We start from the raw sequence: 20,708 nt of genomic DNA, 5'->3' as shown, positions 1-20,708 counted from the left end.
GGAGAAGCTGCGGTGTCCGAAAGATTTCAGTCTGTAGGTGGGTATCACAAGAATATTCTGAGAGTTGGAACGGAGGGTGCGGGCTGGTACATATGGGTGAAGCAGGTTAGACAGGTAGGAAGGGGCCAAGCCACGAAGACATTTATATGTCAGGCAGAGTATTTTGAAGTCAATTCTTGCTTTGACTGGTAGCCAGTGGAGTTCTTTCAGGATAGGAGTGATGTGGGCACATTTGGAAGTTCTACTGATAATGCGGGCAGAGGTGTTTTGTATCCTCTGCAGTTTAACAGCCAGATTGGAGTTAATGCCAGAAAGAACACTGTTACAATAGTCGAGCCTGGATGTTACCAGAGCTCGAACCAGGGCTTGAGTTGCTGCAGAAGTCAAGTACTGGCGAATGTTGCTGATCGACCGGAGATGGAAGAAGCATACTTTGCTCACTTGGTTGACATGGGCATTGAACGTCAAAGAAGAATCAATGTGAACGCCAAGATTCCTCACAACATCTGATGGGCAGATATCCGCATCTGCAACTTTGAGGATGACAGCTTCCACCTTGCTTAGTTGTTGTCTTGTGCCTACAAGGAGAGCTTCGGTTTTCGTGTCGTTCAGCTTGAGCTTATTTGTAGTCATCCACGACTTTATGTCTAGTGTACAGTCAGCGATGCGTTGAAGAGACTCATTCAACTCTGATGGGTGAAAGGATTCCAGAAGCTGTGTGTCATCAGCATAAACATGATGAGACATGCCGTGATCACTGACAATGTTTCCAACATGCCCTGTGTACAGTACAAACAGAACCGGACCAAGAACCGATCCTTGGGGCACCCCACAGGAGACAGCCACAGCAGGAGAGCGCTCTCTGCCCACAAGGACCGATTGATGCCGGTCTGTCAAGTAAGAGGAAACCCACTGAAGGACAAGGTCACACAGTCCATAATGATGCTTCAATCTAGTCAGGAGTTTAGGGTGGTCAACGGTATCGAAAGCCGCGGATAAGTCCAACATAACGAGAGCTGAAATCTTACCCTCATCAGTAGCACGTTGAAGTTTGTCTGTTACCTGGAGCAATGCTGTCTCTGTACTGTAGTACTGCCGGTAGGCAGACTGGAAAGAATCAAGGAGATCATGGCTTAATAGATGTTCTTTGAGACAGGAGTGAACTGCTTTCTCAATGATTTTAGATATGAAAGGCAAGTTTGAGACAGGCCGAAAGTTTTTCAGGTCCTGAGGATCCAGGCCAGACTTTTTCAATAGTGGTCTGACCACCGCCCCCTTGAAACTGTTTGGGAACACACCATTCTGAAGACTTGTATTAACAATCATAGTGATGGGGGAGATCAGCAGGTCCAGGTGCTTTATCAGAAGTTTGGTTGGAATTGGATCAGAGTCACAAGAAGTGGGTTTTGACGAACGAATGAGTTGTACAATATCCTGGGGACTAAATGTTCTGAAATGCGACAGGGGGCTACCTACAAACACTGGTTCACTGAAATCGCCATTACAAGTAAGACCATGACGAATTTTCTCTATTTTTGAGATAAAGAAGGAGTTGAATGAGTTTGCCAGTTCCTTCTGTTCCTCTGCTGGAGTCTGAGTATCTTGGTCTCGTCCCTTTCCAAGCAGTTTGCCCATGAACCGATATAGGGATGCTGGCTTACCCATGCTGTCGGCTATGCTCTGGAGACAATAGTTCCTTTTAGCTGAAATAATCAGGTGTCTGGTATCATTGCAACACTGCCGATATATTTGCCGATGTATCTCTAGCCGAGTACTACGCCATTGTCTCTCTGCTCTACGCCGAATACACTTCGAGTGACGTACAGTCTCATCATACCATGGGGCATGAGGACGAAGGATCACAGTCTTCTCAACTGCAAGAGCGTGCTTATCCAGAAGTGATGTAAGAGTATCACAGAAGAGTTGAACAAGTTCATCAACGTCGGAAGGAGGATCACTCAGTAGTTTTGAGTTCAATAAATCAAGCCTGAAAGTCTCAGATGGGATTTTACTGATGTTTCGACAGGGCAAAACCAATCGTGCATTCTCCGGCTTTGTCAGCCTTAATTTGAAAAAGACACTGAAGTGGTCTGAAATCTGCTGGTCCTTGACCTGAACGTCACAAACAAGTTTGAGATCACTGTGGGTGATAACCCAGTCCAGAATATTTCCAGACTTATGAGTCAAAAGAGTGAGAGTTCATGAGTCTGACAAATTTCTTTACCTCTGGTTTCTCCTGAGAATTGAAATGTATGTTAAAATCCCCTAGGTAAATTGTACAGTTTCTGGAGTGTGATGCAAAAAGAGCGGACAACTCTTGATGAAAGTCACTGTTTGACAGTTTGTTTTTGACGGAGGGTGGAGGACGATAAATACAGACCAGTCTCACGGTAGTCTGACCAGATGTCAACATTACCTCTAATTTTTCAAAAGATTTAAGATTACTGTTTAAATCTGTAAGACAAATTGTGAGTGTTTTCCTGTAGAGAATCGCAAGACCACCACCTTTAGAGTCGAGTCTTGGATGATGCACAAAGGAATGAGACATTGGGGTCATTTCAGCTATTTTAGTCTCATCACCAGCATTCCTCAGCCAGGTCTCGGTAAGAATTAGCACATCAATATCATCCTCAATGATCATATCAAAGATATCTACACATTTATTACGAGATGACTGGGCATTCCAAAGGCACATTTTAAGATATTTTGGGGGAGCTTGGGGGTGTACTTGGACTAGATTGTTGCGGTTAACACCACGACATGACACAGTTTTTGAAACGTTTGGGAAAACATTGTGGTACACAGCAATTTTCCTTTTAATTTTCCTTCCTGCTCTGTTGCCTCTCTTGGTTCTCTTGCTGACTGAGATCCCAGCATTGCGTAACATTGTCAGGAGTGTGGCGTCAAAATGATGATGTAAGACTCCACTCCGACCAGGGGTACAGGGTAACCAACCTGGGCTGGCTGGTTGATTGAGGGACAAAAGCTCTGCCCTGCTGTAGACACCATATGGCTGATGTTGATTAACAGTCATTGTGATCTGGGTGCTGTGGGCTTGGGGAAAGATTGATAGCCCAGGCCAAGATGTGAAAAGTTTCATACACAGTAATGTGAAAAACATCAAATAACTCCACATATTGACAGATTTGAAGTCTGAAATTTCACACAAATGATCCTGGTGATGTTAGTGACATCTCTGACAAGTTTGATCACTGTAGCAGGTATATATCCACAAGAATACAACAAAATAGGAGGAGCTACTGATTGCTGCTGCCTAGCGCGACCAGCTTACTCACTCCATTTTGTGGTTAAAAGTAAACCAAACCCCACACCATAACAGAGCCCCCTCCATAACGATCATGCTGTTTGATGATGCATGCACTGTGACGTTCCCCAACGCGTCTCCAAACTCAAAGTCGACCGTCATTATGGTCTAGTGTGTACCTGCTCTCATCACTAAACATGGTGTTTCTCCATTGACGTACGGTTCTTCCTCCATGGTTCCGTGCTCAAAGCAGTCTCAAGCGCTTGTTTTGCACAGTCATGTTGATCCCATCCAATGGACGGCTGCCTTTTAGACCAGCCGATATAAGACGATTACGCACTGTACGTGAACAAATTCTGACGTTTGTTCTTCGCCTGAATTCATTATTGATTTTGGAGGAGGATTTGAGTGAGTGAGTGAGTTAACATTTAACGTCACTTCGGCAGTATCTCAGCCATATCGTGACGAGAACATTTAATTCTGAAATGAAATATATGCCTATTATAAAACCTGTCAACGAAGGACAGTAAAACAACTAGGATATCACAGAGTAGAATATAAAACTAGTAACTATACCTAAAACAATTTATCTATAGAGGACAATACAAGATAAAAATGGGCTATAGATTGCTAACAACTGAAGGTAGATCACCATACTAGGGGCCATGGGGACTTACATTACCTTTGTTTCCTGCATGGACCCTAGCTGGATTTAGATCACCTCCTCAGGCGTCAGCAATTCGGGAAATCTAGCCATTCAGTAAAAAGACACTTATTCTACGATTAAAAACATGGAAGTTTGAATTTACTTTGAATGTTTGTGGACTTACGTACTCTCTCAGGAGGACAATAGTTTTACAGTACTTCAACCCCCTTTGAGGATACAGCCACTAACAAGCACAGTTACCAATTTAAACTTAAGATAATAAAAAAAAATCTAATTTACAATTCATTTGATAAATCTAATTCTTTTAAAAATCCAAAATTTAAATGAGAACTGATATTAGTAAAAAGGTCCTTCATACGACGTGATTTAAAATAGGTATCCCATGTGATGGAATATTCCACGCAGTCAAGCAAGACATGCTTGACTGTGATTCTTTCATCACAAGGGATACAAAATGGAGGATCCTCACCTTTCAAAAGGTATTTATGCGTATATCTGGTGTGACTAATACGACATCGTCGCATAATGACCTCTTCAAATCTGGACTGACAGCCCAAGTAGGTGTAGCCAATATACGGTTTTATTTCATGTAATTTGTTTATACCTACTTTGGTGTCCCACTTCTTTTGCATCAGATCACATATAAGTTCTAATGTTCGCTTTGTAATCTGAGTATGGAATAAGAAGTGGTGTCACAGATTTGTTGAGTGCTGCCTTGGCAGCAAGATCGGCCATTGTGTTCCCTGAAATGCCTACATGGCTGGGTAACCAACAGAAGACGATGTCGCATTGGCCACTAGCAAGATTATTATACAACTCAATAATGTCAATTAAAAGTGGATATTTACATGATAAATTTTTAATCGCCTGAAGACAAGAAAGACAGTCTCAATAGATTATATATTGCTTACGTTTAGGGTGTCTTAATATATTGAAGAGCTGTTAATGTGGCGTTAGCTTCTTCTGTAAAAATAGAACTATTATCTGGTAATCTAGAAGATATTGTTCTGGATCCAATGACAGTAGCACAAGCCACAGCGCCACCGTCCTTGGACTCATCTGTAAATAAGGATTTATAGTTGTTATGTTTCAATTGATTATATTCTTGTTTATACTGTAATTCATTCGTTTCTGATTTTTTAAATGTAGTTAATGTTAGGTCAACCTGTGGTCTAACCACCTGCCAAGGGGGAGAAGAAAGAAGACAGGAAGGGAGCTATACTATCCAAATCCTCATAAAGAGGATTAAAGACACAGTTATATGCAGGGTTAGATTCGTTCGAGTATAGTTTTGTGATATATTGTAAAGATAATTTGATACGGCGTTGTGCAAGAGATGGTTCATCGGCCTCAACGTAAAGACTGTCAATAGGTGAAGTTCTGAAGGACCCAAGACAGAGTCTGAGACCTTGATGGTGGACAGAATCAAGAAGTTTAAGATTGCTTTTGCAGGCTCCACCATAGACGATGGAGCCATAATCAAGTTTAGAACAAACGAGTGATCGATATAGATAGAGAAGGGTAGCTTGATCCCCTCCCCATTTTGAAACATCTTTCATCAAGTCAAGTGCTTTCAGACATTTAGTTTTAAGTGATTTAATATGTGGTAAAAAGGTTAAATGTGAATCAAAGATTAGACCCAAAAATCTGGCGTGCTTCACAACTTTAATGGGCGTCCCATCTAGAGACAGTTCAGGGTCTTTCGGTGGTTTGTATTTACGACAAAAAATGTATGCAGTTAGTTTTCGATTTGGAAAAGCCGTTTTCAAGACACCATTTATTAATCTTGTTTAAACACAACTGCAATTGCCGTTCAATGGTATGCATATTTTGACCACGACAAGAAATATTAAAATCATCCACAAATAACGATCCATCAATTGAATCGTTTAAAACTTTCGATAAACTGTTGATCTTGATGCTAATGCTGATTGTAATGATCAGACAGGGTAGAACCCACACGGACCTGGAATTGCCTGTTATTCAAAAACATGGCTATAAATTCAGGCAACCCGAAGTCATGTAAATCTCTTAAAATGCCATATTTCCAAGTAGTGTCATATGCTTTTTCAAGATAAAAAAAGATAGACACAGCGTGTTGGTTGTTAATTAGTGAGTTTTTAACAAATGATTCTAAACGCACTAAGTGATCGACAGTACTTCTGTTTTTACGGAAACCACACTGTATATCTGTGATAAGGTTGTTTGTTTCCATGTACCAAACAAGTCGATTATTTATCATGCGTTCCATGGTCTTACAAACACAGCTAGTTAATGAAATCGGACGATAATTGGATGGGTCGGTATGATCACGTCCAGGTTTAGGTATTGGTACTACTATGGCGTCACGTCATGAAGGAGGAAAGTTACCCGATGTCCAAATATCATCAAAAATATTTAGGAGACTTTCCAGACAGGATTCTGGTAAATGTTTCAGGATTTGATAATGTATGTTGTCAGCTCCTGTATCAGTGTCATGAGCTTGATCAAGAGCAGTATGGAGTTCAAGAATAGAAAACGTTTCATTATAATCTTCCCCATTATCAGAATTGAAATTAATAGTTTTCTTTTCTTGTTGTTTTTGATATTGCTGAAATGTAGGTATATGATTAGAAGAGGAAGAATGTTTAGCAAGGGTTTCACCTAGTTTATTAGCAATATCTGATTTATCCGTAAGCAATTGATCTCCATGTTTAAGATGATGGACAGTAGATTTAGTACCTTTACCTTTGATTTTCTGGACCATGTTCCATACCTTGGACATGGGTGTCCGAGAATTTATTTTGGATACATAATTTTGCCAAGATTGGCGTTTGTTCTGTTTAAAAGTACACCGTGCTTTAGCATTTAACATTTTAAATTTATTTAAATTATGCACCATAGGATGGCGACGGAAATAATATTCTGCCTTCTTCCTTGCCTTCCTAGCTTGTTTACACTCATCGTTGAACCATGGTTTTCTTATGTGTGGAACTACAGAGGACTTTGGTATACACTCATCAGCTATGGAGTTCAGTTCATCAGAAAAGCATTTAATAGCATCTGGAACGTCAATAAAACGTTCAGGTTTAATCTTTTAAGCACACAGTGTTTCATATAAAGCCCCGTTAGCCTTTTTAAAATTCCGCCTTGATGATGGAGGAACATCAGATGAAGTTACAGGTTTTAATATAGTAGGAAAATGGTCACTTCCACAGAGGTCATCGTGGACTGACCAGTCAAATTCATTTAGTAGTTCTGAATTTGTTAGTGACAAGTCGGGAGCAGAATGGATCCCCGTACCAGGGTGTAAATATGTGTTGGAACCATCATTATAGACACATAAATCATTGTCAGAACAAAAGTCCTCCAACAATTTACCTTTCGTGTTTGTAGTTACACTACCCCAGAGTGGGTTGTGTCCATTTAAATCTCCCATTATAATACAGGACTTCGGGAGTTGGTCATGTAGAGCTTGAAGATCACTTTTGGCAAACGTCGAAGATGGCGAAATATAAAGAGAACATAGCGTAAACGCTACATGTAAAGTAATTCTCACTGCAACAGCCTGCATATTAGTAGTAAGTGAAAAAGGGCTTTGAACAACGTTTTGTCTGACTAGAGTGGATGATCCGCCAGTGGCCTTATCACCCGGAGGTGAAAAACAATGACATGCATTAAGCTGACGAAGGTCAAATATATCTGTTTGTTTTAAATATGTCTCTTGGAGACATAACGCTGAAGGTGTAAAATCTTGGACTAATTGCTGTAATTCATGTACATTAGTCCTCAATCCTCTGCAGTTCTACTGTACAATATTATTAGAATAAACTATATTTTGGTGGATTTATTGGGGATCTACCCCGCACTCTTTTGGAGGGCGACAAGCTATGTGCCCTAGAATGGACGTTTTCAGAAACGTCCATGTCCTCGAGAGACCCGTATTTGTTAAACAATTGTATTTTGTTCTGTGACCCTTTAGGAGCTCTGCCACTTAGTTTTTTCATAGGGTCTGGCCTTTTAGGTTTAGTTTTAACAGTCTCTGAAGGTTTTGGAGTTGACTGAGAAGACTCATGATCAGAGGATGCTACTGATTGGATTTGAGACGAAAGTGACTCTGGCGTTTGGGTAGATATTGCAGGTGAAAAAATCAGAGGAGCTTCTGATGTTATCCAAGTCAAGTCAGTTTGACAACTTGCGGTTGATTTTGTACTTGCTTTGGACGATGTTTTAGTAATGGGAGCATAGCTTTCTTTAGGTTCAGAACTTTGGACCAGTTTTTTTGGCATCTGCAAAACTAATGTTTCGGGTGAATTTTAGTTTGTTGATCTCCATGTGATACTTCCAGACAGGACATTCTTTGGAAAACGATGAATGGGCACCAGTGCAGTTCGTACATTTCTTAACGTTACTGTCACAATCTTCTGGTGTATGTGTCTTTTCACCACAGTGAGCACAAACAACAGACAATGTGCAGTTATTTAACCCCATGGCCGAACGTTTGGCATTTGAAGCATCGAAGAGGGTTTGGAATGTACATTTCAACGTTGATGTTACAGTATCCTGGTTTCAGTGATTTTGGAACATTTGGAGAAGAGAAAGAGAACAGATATGTATTTGTGTTTACAGTAGCATCATTTCTACGGGTTGCAAAACGTTTGACATAGGCGATGTGGCGATGTCAAGTTCTGACATGTCAGCAAACAAACGTTCACGGTCCCTGACAATTCCTTTGCTCGTGTTAAGTGTTTTGTGAGCCGAGATCGTAACTGGAATACCGACAAACGATTTAGTACTCATAAGATTGGTGGCTTGCTGTCTTTTTGCACACTCAACCAGAAGGGCACCGGAACGTAATCGTCTAATGTTTATAACATCACCGGCGATGCCTTGTATACCTTTAGCTACGGCAAAAGGATTCAACTTTAAGGGGGTCTTGTCAATAGTCTCAACAACAAGAAAACGTGGCCAGTAATCAAAGGTGGTGTGTTGGGCAAATGGAACGCAGTTAAAGCCCAACTTCCCTCAACCACCAGGATCCCGTCCTCCACCGACACGGGACGCAACCCACGGCAAACAGGTTGCCCAATTTAGTCGCCTCTTACGACCAGCAATGGGGTGCTGTGGACACATTTTGCCCCGGGTCCACACGGGAGAAGAGCGCTTAGCGTGACCCAGCACCCACCACGAGGAGGTGGCTCTTCACGGGTGCCGGAGGAGGATTTAAACCTGTCTCGCAAAGCAATAAGGCGTAGGGTCCGGTCATCCCGTGGGGTGGTTTTCTTTTTCCCTCCCCGACCACGCCTCATTTTGACGTCACCAGTCGCTGAATAGAGATTCCAAAGTCTGGATATTACGCTAACAGACTTGTGAAAAGTTGTTGCAACCTGTCGTAATGAGCTTCCAGCATTAACCATGCCAGTTGCCTCCCATTTCTGCCAAAGTTAAGTACTGTCCCGCCCTGTTAACAGTGTTTTTAAAGGTTGTATTTCACAGTGCACATACATGTAATGTGCAAATTTAAGTGCATGTAACCTTAGGAGCATGTAGTGCACGTGCATGGAAAGCATTATGGTGAGTTTGAGTGAACTGCTCTTCACGAAAACGATAATACCCGGCGCTTAAGTTAGTAGACCCTAAATAATTTAGTTAGTAGTTGCCCTAAGAAACTTAAGCATTTCCATGGGTATATCTTTACCGTTTGTGCATTTGGTCTGTCGCACAGACCCTGAAGTAAATATATCGAAGAAAGCCAACGCAAGTCTCGAAAATGTGGCAAGTCTAGATTTCCTTACCTTCTGAAAATGAAGAATATCTCAGGTCTCATTTGCCACAGTTAGGGATCTTTTACTGTTTGTGTTGCACAGAATGCTCAGTTTTAGTTAGGGAATAATATACATCTTTACCGTTCTTTTTTCAGCCGTTCCATGTCCTGACACCCATCACTGTTCAGACTGTGACAGAGAGACCGGGGACTGCCTCACTGACTGTGACACTGGGTATTATGATAGACAGTGTAGGTCTGTGTGCAGCAGGAACTGTAGGAATAACACGTGTGTGCTCTCAGAACATGGTACTGGTAACTGCACTGCTGGATGTGTGGCTGGTTATTATGGCATTGGTTGCAGCATTCCATGTGACATTCCAGGAGGTAACTGTACAGCATGTCCAGGTGGCTGTGATGGAGGATATTGTCAGCTGGGCTCTTCCTGTGTGTCTGGATGTATAGACTCCTACTACGGAACTGGCTGTAAGAGTTGCTCAAGTGGCTGTACGTCATGCAACAGGTTGACAGGAGAATGTAATGAGAAGCCGGGTATGTATTACCGCATGTATTATTGTTGTTCAAGTATTGATGTCCAACCTCCGATCATCTCCGGGTAAGGACAGTGAGTCTGGTGGGTGAGTGTAAATTGACAACCCTAGTCCCATTTCATTTTATCTTATTATTTGAATTTCAACAACTATTCTGGAATCCGGGGTTATTGCGTGGGTGAGTCTGGTTTTACGCCGCTTTAATCCAGCGATATCATGGGCGAGGAACACCGTAAATGGGGCTCACGCATGTGAGGAATTGAACTCGTGTTTTCATTGTGACGAGGGAACAACTTAACCACTTGCAAACCCGAATTAAACAGGAGAAGTACGAGATGATAGCTGCCTCGTGTTTTGTCCTATGTGTTTATGTCAAGTGATCCTCAATACACACCAGACTTGTTCTTTGTCACCAGAAGACGTGGGGGTGCCGATGGGCCTGTCTGCATCACTAGCTGCAGCATCAGTTCTTGTCATTGTTGTTGTGGTCCTTGCTGTGAGCTGGTGTTGTCGACATTTCAGAAGAGCCAGGTGAGTTAGATATGATCTTGAAAGGGTTGGGTCTCTTTTATTGTCATTGCTGTCAACAAGTGAGAACGGGCGGACGAGTGAGAAAGTATCTGAGTATCTCAGATAGATATCTCAGATCTCATTCTGATGTAAGTTCAACGTTGACCCAACGTCACCACTTATGTTGGCCCAACGTCGGATGCCAACGTTGGCCCAACGTAATCGTGACTGCCGTGCCAAAGTTGGCTAACATTGTTGGCCCAAAGTCCCTTCAAGCTTGCCCCAACGTTGGCCCAAATTTTCTTTAATGCCTTACTTGTCATCTACTCTGAAATGTTTGTACGAATTTAGAAACACTATCACATAACACGCAATAAATTCTTCAAATTGAATTCGCTTTGGGCTGAAACGGCAACTCAGTTAAGCACATTGTCTCTGTTTTCGCTGGACAGCTTGATGTAAGCTCAAGAAAAAAAGTGTTTCTGAACACAGTTAAAATATGTTGCATATTTCAAAACACCTTTCAAGTCCATACATATCACAACTGTTTCAAAACAATACTAACAATAGTTGTTTTCAAATCAATAACTAACACAAAAAGCTCAAGAAAAGTCCAACACAAAGATGTGAAACATTTAAATCTTTCTTGGCCTTACCCTAGATTTTGACAGATTTTGGCATTTTGGCGACAGTGAGAGAAACACAATAGCTACTGCATCTGATTTCCCACAATCTTGATGAGGTAAAATTTTGACAGCAACAAAATAAGCAAAGGATAATTCTGGTGTAAGTAAATTTTTTTTATTTATATTTTATTAATTTATTTCTTAAAGTGCATGTCAGAACTTGGACATCCTTATATCTTCTGTCAACAAATGAAGGAGAAGAAGAAGAAGAAATAATCACACATCATCATCTGTAACCAAGGCGTGTTCTTCCATCTGCCTTGACCTCTGAATGAAATATGATTTATCTTATGACTTGACATATATTTTGATATAAACAAACATTGGCTAATTTCTTTCAAAAATGCTAAAAAGGCAACAAAAAGATCATCATTGAATATATGGAATCACTGAACCTCAGGAAGAAAATATTTAACCGATTTGGATATTAAAATTAAGCATAATACTTAGATATCTTCATTCTGGTAGATGTTTGCATTGTTTTAGCATTGTGCATACCTTTTATGTTGGTAGAGCAGGCGGAATCACCAGACCTGTATTTGAAGTACTTCAAGCGAATATGCTGTCACAAACATCACCTGCACAGAGACCACATTTTTCATTCAACCAAAATAGATTTACCCCATTTGTTAGCAGTGTATAATTGTTAAGTTAGTTGATAGAGTGAAACTGTAAATTTATCCTTCTAGTCTGTGTTACATTCTATTCTATTCTATTCTATAATGCAAAAGTATACTGCGTTAATAATGTTGAGGAAACTTGCAACATTGGATACGTTAGCTGATATTACAACAATGCAGTTGTGTTTGCTATTCCTAATTTCCGTAGGCCTACACGTTATTTCAGTGTAGCATGAATAATTTTCAGGAACTGACTTCAGGATGTGTCTGCAAATGTGAACTCATCTTTGTTCTGTGCATATAATTTCAGTTCAATTTTCTGACGACCACTGTATAACTAATGACTGTTCTGGTATACTTGTAACATGTCCGATTATTTTGAACATGTTCAAAACCTTTCGAGGTACATTCGAAGTGGAAAAAATATCGAACGACATTATATATGCATTTGAACTGTATTCTACGTATTCTTTCTGCATTCAAACTACATTCTGAACATATCTAAATTAGAATAAAAGGACGAGCCACTTCAAATCCAGTCAAAACGTCTCGAATGCGTCTCGAATGAGCTGGAATATATCTCGATTGCTGCTGGACTTCAGCTGGACTCTTCCTCAAATGTATAGGGATATTTTGATTGTAGATTAAATCGACCTCGCGTGTACCTTCAGTGCATCCCGAATACAACCAGAACGTCCCGAATGCTGCTAAATGAGGCCTGATTTCATCAGAGTGAGTGAGTGAGTTAATATTTAACGTCACATCGGCAATATTGCAGCCATATCGTGACGAGAACATACGTGACAAAAAGACTATATATGCATATTATGAAGAACCTGTCGACGAAGGACAGTAAAACCACTAGATTATCACAGTTATTATTAAAACTAGTGTGGAAACTTAAAAAAATAATAGTATCACTATTGGGACAGTACAATATAAAAACAGACCATAGATTGATTTCATCAGAACACTGCCGAATCGAATTAAAAACGTTGACAACTGTCACTGAAACGTCAGATAACATTTGGAAGTCTCTTGCTTACACAGCTTCAAAAATATTTCACATCTTCTCCCGAATGGGATTCGAAATTTGGAAATAATCCTTATTTTGTATAGCCGAATCTTCAAGATGCCTGTCTCCTCGAAATAGGTATGAAGAAGCCTTTAGATATTGATCACAAGAATTTGACATCCATAAATGTTTGCCCTTAAATGATTATGGGTTAGGGCCATGCTATATATGTTCCAGGTTTCATCTGTACGTCACTCCTACCCAGGACATTCATGCTCCAAGAGAGAACATTGATGATCAACATTACGCTGTCGTCAACGAAGCAGAGATGTACAGTGTGCTTTCTTGTCACGGGAAACCAGCGTACTCTGACAGTTCTGACAATGAGCTTGGTATGTGACCCAAACACGCCACGTGTCACAATCCATGTAGACAGTTGAATCAGAAACAAGATCAATGATCTGTGAGCGTTTAACTGTTCGGTTTTTAGCGCCATGATGTTCTAGAAATAACATCTGTCTGCCTTGGAATTCGCAGATAGAGCCGTTTCTCTTCAAAACGCATATATTTGTGATGGAATGCCGGCTTGTTATCAGGTGTGTGCTGGTTCAGGTCTCTCGATAATGGACGCGTGCCGTGAGATTTGAGAAGATGCACAATTTAAACGACATTCGTATCCATGTGATTGAAAGGACCAACAACTATTGAATATTCATGGAACTGTCAGTATAACACTGATCCTATCATGATAACTGTCAGTATAACACTGATCCAATCATGATAACTGTCAGTATAACACTGATCCAATCATGATAACTGTCAGTATAACACTGATCCTATCATGACAACTGTCAGTATAACACTGATCCTATCATGATAACTGTCAGTATAACACTGATCCAATCATGACAACTGTCAGTATAACACTGATCCAATCATGATAACTGTCAGTATAACACTGATCCAATCATGATAACTGTCAGTATAACACTGATCCTATCATGATAACTGTCAGTATAACACTGATCCAATCATGATAACTGTCAGTATAACACTGATCCAATCATGATAACTGTCAGTATAACACTGATCCTATCATGATAACTGTCAGTATAACACTGATCCTATCATGATAACTGTCAGTATAACACTGATCCAATCATGATAACTGTCAGTATAACACTGATCCTATCATGATAACTGTCAGTATAACACTGATCCAATCATGATAACTGTCAGTATAACACTGATCCTATCATGATAACAGTTAAATCTTCAAGTGAATCCTTTGACAGGAATATAATCTTATATGTGTGTATATCTATCTATCTATCTATAGGTGTGTATATATATGTGTGTGTGTGTGTGTGTGTGTGTGTGTGTATGTGTATATATGTCGAGGTCTGATGTGTAAGAGTTTGGTACACTTTAAATCTATATTAAAGATTTGAAAGATTTCAGTTGCCTTGAAACTAATTCTTATGAACATTTATGATTTATTTCCGTTGTGATAAAGTATTCTGTAAAGTTGATAGCACTCTCGTAATAGCGGACGGAAACGGATAATATTTCAAGCTAAGCATGCTGAGCTGAGGGAAACTGAAACTGCATTGTTGTGTCCATTCTTCATATATCCCAGTCGTGTGACATTCATAATTTTCATATTGTGCAGTTATGTCACTATTATAAGGAAAAATAAGATATTTTCGTAATTTGTGTACAGAGATACGTTTTTCACACCTGAATTTAATATAGAACACCATCTTGACTCAGTGGTAAAGGGAAGTCAAACTGACTCTCTGCGCTTGAGCGTTAGTTGTCAGGTATGTCTTTTATTATTTAGGGACGAATGTTAAATATTTTGTGTTTCCTACTGCTAATGCATTCACCTGTGAAATAAATACAGGTGGGGTGCAGATCCCTCAAGGAGGTACTGTGATAAATGTTCCTAGTTTGTCAGAAACATGGTGATGTATGTAATTTAACAGACGAATAAAATATTCAATTTATTCATCCATACGATCTGAGGGATTTGTTAATGGAACAGGTGAGAAATATGTTTGTGTGTGTGTGTGTGCGTGTATGTGTGTGTGCGTATGTATGTGTGTACTCACGCGTGTGTGCGGGAGTGAGTGAATGAGTTCAAATTTAACGTCACATCGGCAATATCTCAGCCATATCTGGAATATGGTATGTATAAACCTGGCAGAATGTATGAGTAGACTTTGTGTATGTGTTGACCTTGTGCGTCTATAGAGATGGTAAGATGCGTATCTGGTGTTACTGAGATGTGAGTATAGACCTGACTGTAAACATGTTCACAGTTAACGAAATGTTGGTCTAGAGGTGGTGAGATATATGTGTCTAGTGAAACGTTTGTCTAGAGTTGGTGAGATATATGATTGTCTAGTGAGATGTTCGTCTAGAGGTGGTGATACGTGTGTGAGGATCTGATTTTATACATGTTTACAGTTAGCGAGATGTTGGTCTAGAAGTGGTGAGATATATGTGTATAGACCAGACGTTTTACATTTTTACGGTTAGCGAGATGTTGGATTTAGAGGTGGTGTATAGATCTTGGTTATAACTTGGATCACAACATCGGCATCCTTTACGTGGATCACAACATCAGCAACTTTTACTTGGATCACAACATCGTCTCCTTTCACTTGGACCCGAACATCAATATTTTTTTCATTGAAACACATAATCTTCAGTTGATAAGCACGAATCCGAAACCAAATTTGATCAGATGAGGATTTATGGCTTGTATTGTTTCGCATATTTCAGTGGTCGAAGTCGTCAGCTGAACTGAACCGTTCTGACAACTGACCTGATTCATGGCATATTCTATGTCAACTTTACATAAAGTGGTGATTATGGTATTCGTGTGCTCAATGGAAAAAGTTAAAACTATTTCAAGCTGTGTCATTCATTTTGACAAAACTAGCTCGGAAGAATTTTTATCCAAATGTGTGAATATTATGAATTTGTCGCGACGACCTAAAATACAAGCGACAGAAGAGTTTATGTTCGGAAGAAATATCTTCTAAATTTGTCACAATTTCTACTGTTACAAGCACACAACGACAGCAACTGCAGTGGAAGCTGTCAAAACCGGCATTTGTCCAATCCGGTAAGTTGTCAACACTGGCATAATATATCGGTTCCATTCGTGATTTGTACATTTACCATCAGCTTTGCAAGCCGACAGACTGTCTAAACTAGATAGTTCATTTAGTCCCAATGTGTGCCGGTTTAGACAGCTTGCACTGTATATGAATCACTGACAAACAATGATCAACCAAATTTCACTGGAAACTAGGGACATATCTTGTGCATACTGCTATGTCCTCGTTCTGTCGTTGAGAAACAATTTTCGGATTACCTGGTGGATTGTCAAATAAAAAACAACATTATATTTGGGGGCTATATCGTCTGGGAAATATGATATGTCGCGAGAGAACGTGTCTTCCTTACATGACTCATTATAGTACTTTACTCAAATTTTGTCGTCTTCTTCATTTTATGGATGTTGACACATGTAGTGTTTCAATACGCTGTTGTGGCTCGGTGAGACTTCAGGTGACGGTCGGACGTGGCTCAATAAGACTTCAGGTGACAGTCACACTTCTGTACCAGTGAGTATTACATTCTACTTGTCTTTTCCTTACCGAACATTACCAACTCACGTTTATACAGAATAAGCCATATGCACACGCGGAGTCATTGTCGTCAAATGTCTATTGACAGTATTTGAGTTGTTTCACACATTGTGCTCATAACGGAAATCTTTGTCATTCAGCAAGACAACCACAAGCTTCAACATTCGGGTTAGCACTACATCCCCTCAGAGATAGATGTAACGTGTAATATGTGTCTAGGTCTCTTGTATGGTGATGTACCTTCAGTTGTTGGCGATCTATAGCCCGTGCTTTATACTCTTTTATGACATGTAATATGTGTCTAGGTCTCTTGTATGGTGATGTACCTTCAGTTGTTGGCGATCTATAGCCCGTGCTTTATACTCTTTTATTATATGTAATATTTATCTAGGTCTCTTGTATGGTGATGTACCTTCAGTTGTTGGCGATCTATAGCCCGTGCTTTATACTCTTTTATTATATGTAATATTTATCTAGGTCTCATGTATGGTGATGTACCTTCAGTTGTTGGCGATCTATAGCCCGTGCTTTATACTCTTTTATGACATGTAATATGTGTCTAGGTCTCTTGTATGGTGATGTACCTTCAGTTGTTGGCGATCTATAGCCCGTGCTTTATACTCTTTTATTATATGTAATATTTATCTAGGTCTCATGTATGGTGATGTACCTTCAGTTGTTGGCGATCTATAGCCCGTGCTTTATACTCTTTTATGACATGTAATATGTGTCTAGGTCTCTTGTATGGTGATGTACCTTCAGTTGTTGGCGATCTATAGCCCGTGCTTTATACTCTTTTATGACATGTAATATGTATCTAGGTCTCTTGTATGGTGATGTACCTTCAATTGTTGGCGATCTATAGCCTGTGCTTTATACTCTTTTATCTCACTTAGTTTGAATTTTTTTTCTTTGTTGGCTAGTTTTACATACATATATGTGATTTTCTGGTGTCGTTACAGTCAATCATTGACAGGAATTAATCTGCCCTATGGTTTCACGTTTTATTGTGAAAATTGTTTATTCATGATATGACTGAGATTTTCAAACGTTTAGAGTGAGTGAGTTAATATTTAACGTCGCATCGGCAATATTTCAGCCATTTCGTGAAGAGAACATTTCACAATGAAGAGGATTATATGTATATTGCACAAAATGTCAACGAAGGACTGTAAAACAACTAGAATATCACAATTAGATTTAAAATTAAAGTGGAAATTTAAAACTCATATCACTATTTGGACAATGCAATAAAAAACAGGCTATCGATTGCCAACAACTGAAGTTAGATGACTATACTAGGGACCATGGGGACTTCCAGCATAGACCCCAGCTGGATTTCCACCATCCCTTCAGATGTTAGCAATTTAGTAACATCTATCCTTAAGTTAAATATACACATTTACTACGATTACAAACAGGGAAAAGTCTAAATGTACTTGGAATGTTTTGGGAGTCCCATGTAAAAAAATCAGCAAAACAATGATTACGAAAGAATATATAGCACATTTACAAAATGTTGAAATGTAAAATGTTTGCTAGACTATAATAGATGGGAATTCATGAGACACTAAAAACAACCTGTTTGATAGAATATAATAGATGGGAATTCATGAGACACTAAAGACAACCTGTTTGATAGACTATAATAGATGGGAATTCATGAGACACTAAAGACAAACTGTTTGATAGAATATAATAGATGGGAATTCATGAGACACTAAAGACAACCTGTTTGATAGAATATAATAGATGGGAATTCATGAGACACTAAAAACAACCTGTTTGATAGACTATAATAGATGGGAATTCATGAGACACTAAAGACAACCTGTTTGATAGAATATAATAGATGGGAATTCATGAGACACTAAAGACAACCTGTTTGATAGAATATAATAGATGGGAATTCATGAGACACGAAAAACAACCTGTTTGCTAGACTATAATAGATGGGAATTCATGAGACACAAAAGACAACCTGTTTGCTAGAATATAATAGACGAAAAGACATGAGGTACTGAAGGTAAAATGTTTTCTGGAAAATAATAGATCAGCATTGATGAGACACTGATGGAAATGAAATATTTAGTGAAATATAGCAGACGACATGGCATGAGATTACGTCCTCTGAATGTTATAATCGCTCACAAGAATATCAATATTCTCACAACACTGGATAAGCAGCACATTTAAATCACAGTCAACACGTGGTGCGAAAATCACCCCCCAGAAGTGTAAAACAGAGCTCACAGATCTAATCATATTACTCGCCATCTTGATGGACCCCGGGCATGGACATAACTTTTATCGGTATCTTTTGTGGGTTCAGTTCTTGTATTGTGAACGCAAAGTACATGAGTTATATTGACTTCACCAGTCACATGTTGTTCAGTAAGGGGTATCTGTGTTTTAACACCCCTTGGCTTCTGTTTTTATGGAGCTTTCCAGATCTTTTATGGTAGACATGTGGAGGAAATTTCATACACATACGCCCTGTCATCGCATCGTAAGGTAGTAATAACTGGCTTTTCTGGCTTCAGCCGGATTTATTTACAAACAATATCAAACAGCTGTAATACTGCTGAAACAAATATCTGCTCATGGCATGGTATGTGTATTAGTGGACTAAGTATTTGGCAGACATTTCTTATAAATGTGTCAAATGTTTTCTTTCTTCTATTTACATATCGAAAACGGGACACAGCGAGGATAAGTACACTCTAAGGGAATACAAAGATTGTGTATTGTTGTTCACAGAGATCGAACCAATCGAACTGTGTTCAATCTTAACCCTGAACATTCCAGTGAGGACAGGTCAGAGATGTGAGACTTAAAGAGACAACTAACGTAGAAGAACAATGGACGATCTGATTTGGTATTGATGCATAACTGACTTGACGAAGGAGACTGCTGATGCACACGGATACAATTCTTCCGTTTATTATCAGTGACTGGACAGAAGGTCCGAACGAACCCAAAACATTCGCACGAAAGCACCACTTGAACACGGTGGACAGCGATGCGTGAAAACCACGACGCCAAACTATATCGTGTCATGTGTTGTGTCAAATCAGGACATGTTGGCGAATATAGAGACGTGGACATATTTCGCTGATTCAAAGGTATGCAAGTAAAACTACATCAGCTTTGAAAACTGTTGAGTTATTTTTAAGTCTTCCACTGCTGCTCAACAGTGACGAAGAAGAACATAAGGACATTTTAAAGGAAAGGATGCAGTTTGTGATTACTTTCTTTTGCTACGATCGTGAATAGGCGAGAAATTGAATAATTTGGAAAATAATGCCATGACAATAAACGTTTTTAATTCATTTTTTTTCAAAAGGGAGAGCATGACTGACTTTTTAAGATCTCAACAACAAAAAATATTCGGAACCACAGTTGGATCATTTATTCATAACAGAACTCTGGTGACAGCGCAAACTTTACTTGACAAAGTAAGTCGCTTGGATGTTATTATCAAAATAACAACAACCGTGATCCTTGGTTAACACAGACAAACATCCATTTCAGAACAGCCTACAGTATATGCAGAAACATATATTTGCCCACGTGACAAAATAAGGACGTCACATCAATGAGAATGAACCACATATAACTGCAGATGATCTATGAGAGTGGAACACACCAAACGTGTCCACTGTAAGGTCACACCATCAGTGACATTTCGCATTAGAACACATGTTTTCGATTGTTTCTGTATAACATACTCAGCAATGCTCCTGTAATATAACGCAAATCTAATCTTGTAAGTGAGTGAGTGAGTTAAAAGTTATCGTCACATCGGCCTTTGTCAGCCACATCGCTAGAGCAATTAATTTTATACGGAGTAATTTAAGGTAAATTGTAAAAACCTGTCAACATAGGACAGTCAAATAATAGATTATCACAGATAAGAATTTAAAACTAGTTACGAGATCTAAAACTATAGATGATAATAAAAGGTAAAAGAAGCTAAATATTGC

The 20,708-nt window shown here is 39.4% G+C and overlaps 1 protein-coding gene across 1 annotated transcript; it reads left to right on the top strand.

Moving 5' to 3' along the window:
- The first annotated feature begins 1,838 nt into the window (after positions 1 to 1,838).
- Positions 1,839 to 13,457, top strand: LOC137259572 (scavenger receptor class F member 1-like). The gene is made up of 5 exons (XM_067797198.1): positions 1,839 to 1,903; positions 2,563 to 2,603; positions 9,832 to 10,167; positions 10,643 to 10,757; positions 13,295 to 13,457. Exons 1-5 carry the CDS (start codon positions 1,839 to 1,841, stop codon positions 13,455 to 13,457), a joined length of 720 nt encoding a protein of 239 aa, XP_067653299.1.
- The last annotated feature ends 7,251 nt before the right edge of the window (positions 13,458 to 20,708 follow it).

Source organism: Haliotis asinina, chromosome 13, assembly GCF_037392515.1.
Source record: "Haliotis asinina isolate JCU_RB_2024 chromosome 13, JCU_Hal_asi_v2, whole genome shotgun sequence".
Classification (NCBI taxonomy): domain Eukaryota; kingdom Metazoa; phylum Mollusca; class Gastropoda; order Lepetellida; family Haliotidae; genus Haliotis; species Haliotis asinina.
Note: the sequence above shows the minus strand (reverse complement) of the source record. Positions and strands in the feature narration are given on the sequence as shown.

Bases quoted from the DNA above. Each gene is read 5' to 3' on its own strand.
- LOC137259572 (XM_067797198.1), top strand. From the start codon at position 1,839: ATGGGGCATGAGGACGAAGGATCACAGTCTTCTCAACTGCAAGAGCGT. The intron at 1,904-2,562 runs GTAAGAGTATCA...GGGTCATTTCAG, and splicing joins CGTGCTTATCCAGAAGTGAT to CTATTTTAGTCTCATCACCA. The intron at 10,168-10,642 runs GTTGCTCAAGTG...CTTTGTCACCAG, and splicing joins CTACGGAACTGGCTGTAAGA to AAGACGTGGGGGTGCCGATG.